This window comes from Penaeus monodon, chromosome 33 (assembly GCF_015228065.2).
Source record: "Penaeus monodon isolate SGIC_2016 chromosome 33, NSTDA_Pmon_1, whole genome shotgun sequence".
Classification (NCBI taxonomy): domain Eukaryota; kingdom Metazoa; phylum Arthropoda; class Malacostraca; order Decapoda; family Penaeidae; genus Penaeus; species Penaeus monodon.
In genome coordinates this window covers 11,254,624-11,255,086 of record NC_051418.1, presented here as the reverse complement: position 1 = coordinate 11,255,086, position 463 = coordinate 11,254,624, and the positions used below count along the sequence as shown (strand labels likewise).

At 52.3% G+C, this 463-nt stretch overlaps 1 protein-coding gene across 1 annotated transcript in view; it reads right to left on the bottom strand.

Moving 5' to 3' along the window:
* The window catches only part of LOC119594245 (A-kinase anchor protein 17A-like), a gene marked incomplete in the record, with an annotated part of 9,101 nt that overhangs the window by 1,832 nt on the left and 6,806 nt on the right, over positions 1-463 (bottom strand). The window contains 1 exon segment of the mRNA XM_037943314.1: positions 1-377. Within this exon segment, the coding sequence (XP_037799242.1) occupies positions 1-377 (377 nt within the window).

Below are 463 nucleotides of genomic sequence, written 5' to 3'. Positions count from 1 at the left end.
GTCATCACGCTCGTTGTCACTTCCTCTCTTGTACCAGGTTGTTACAGGCTTGTTAACTTCCAGTGGTTTGGCCCCATCCCTTTCCTGACCATACTTGCTCCAAGAACCCCTAAAGGATCTACCTCTATCCCGGAATCCCCTGCCTCGGTCCCTGAACCCGCGGCCTCTCCACGGACCTCTAGGGAACCGCCACCTGCCTCTTCCACGTCCCCTGCCACGGTCAAAACCCTCATCCTGGCCCCAAGATGGGTGGCCCTCTGAGTCACCATAGCCCTCGTAGTAAGAGTAGTAGTGGTGCTGGGAGCCCTGGGAATGGTGCCAGGCCCCATACTCATCATATTGCTCCTCTTCATCCATGTGATCCATTCGAAGACGACCTGCAAACGGAAAATGTATTGGTCTCACGAACAAAACAATCTGGCTTATAATATAAGCAAATTAAGAAGCACAGGTGAACTATAAC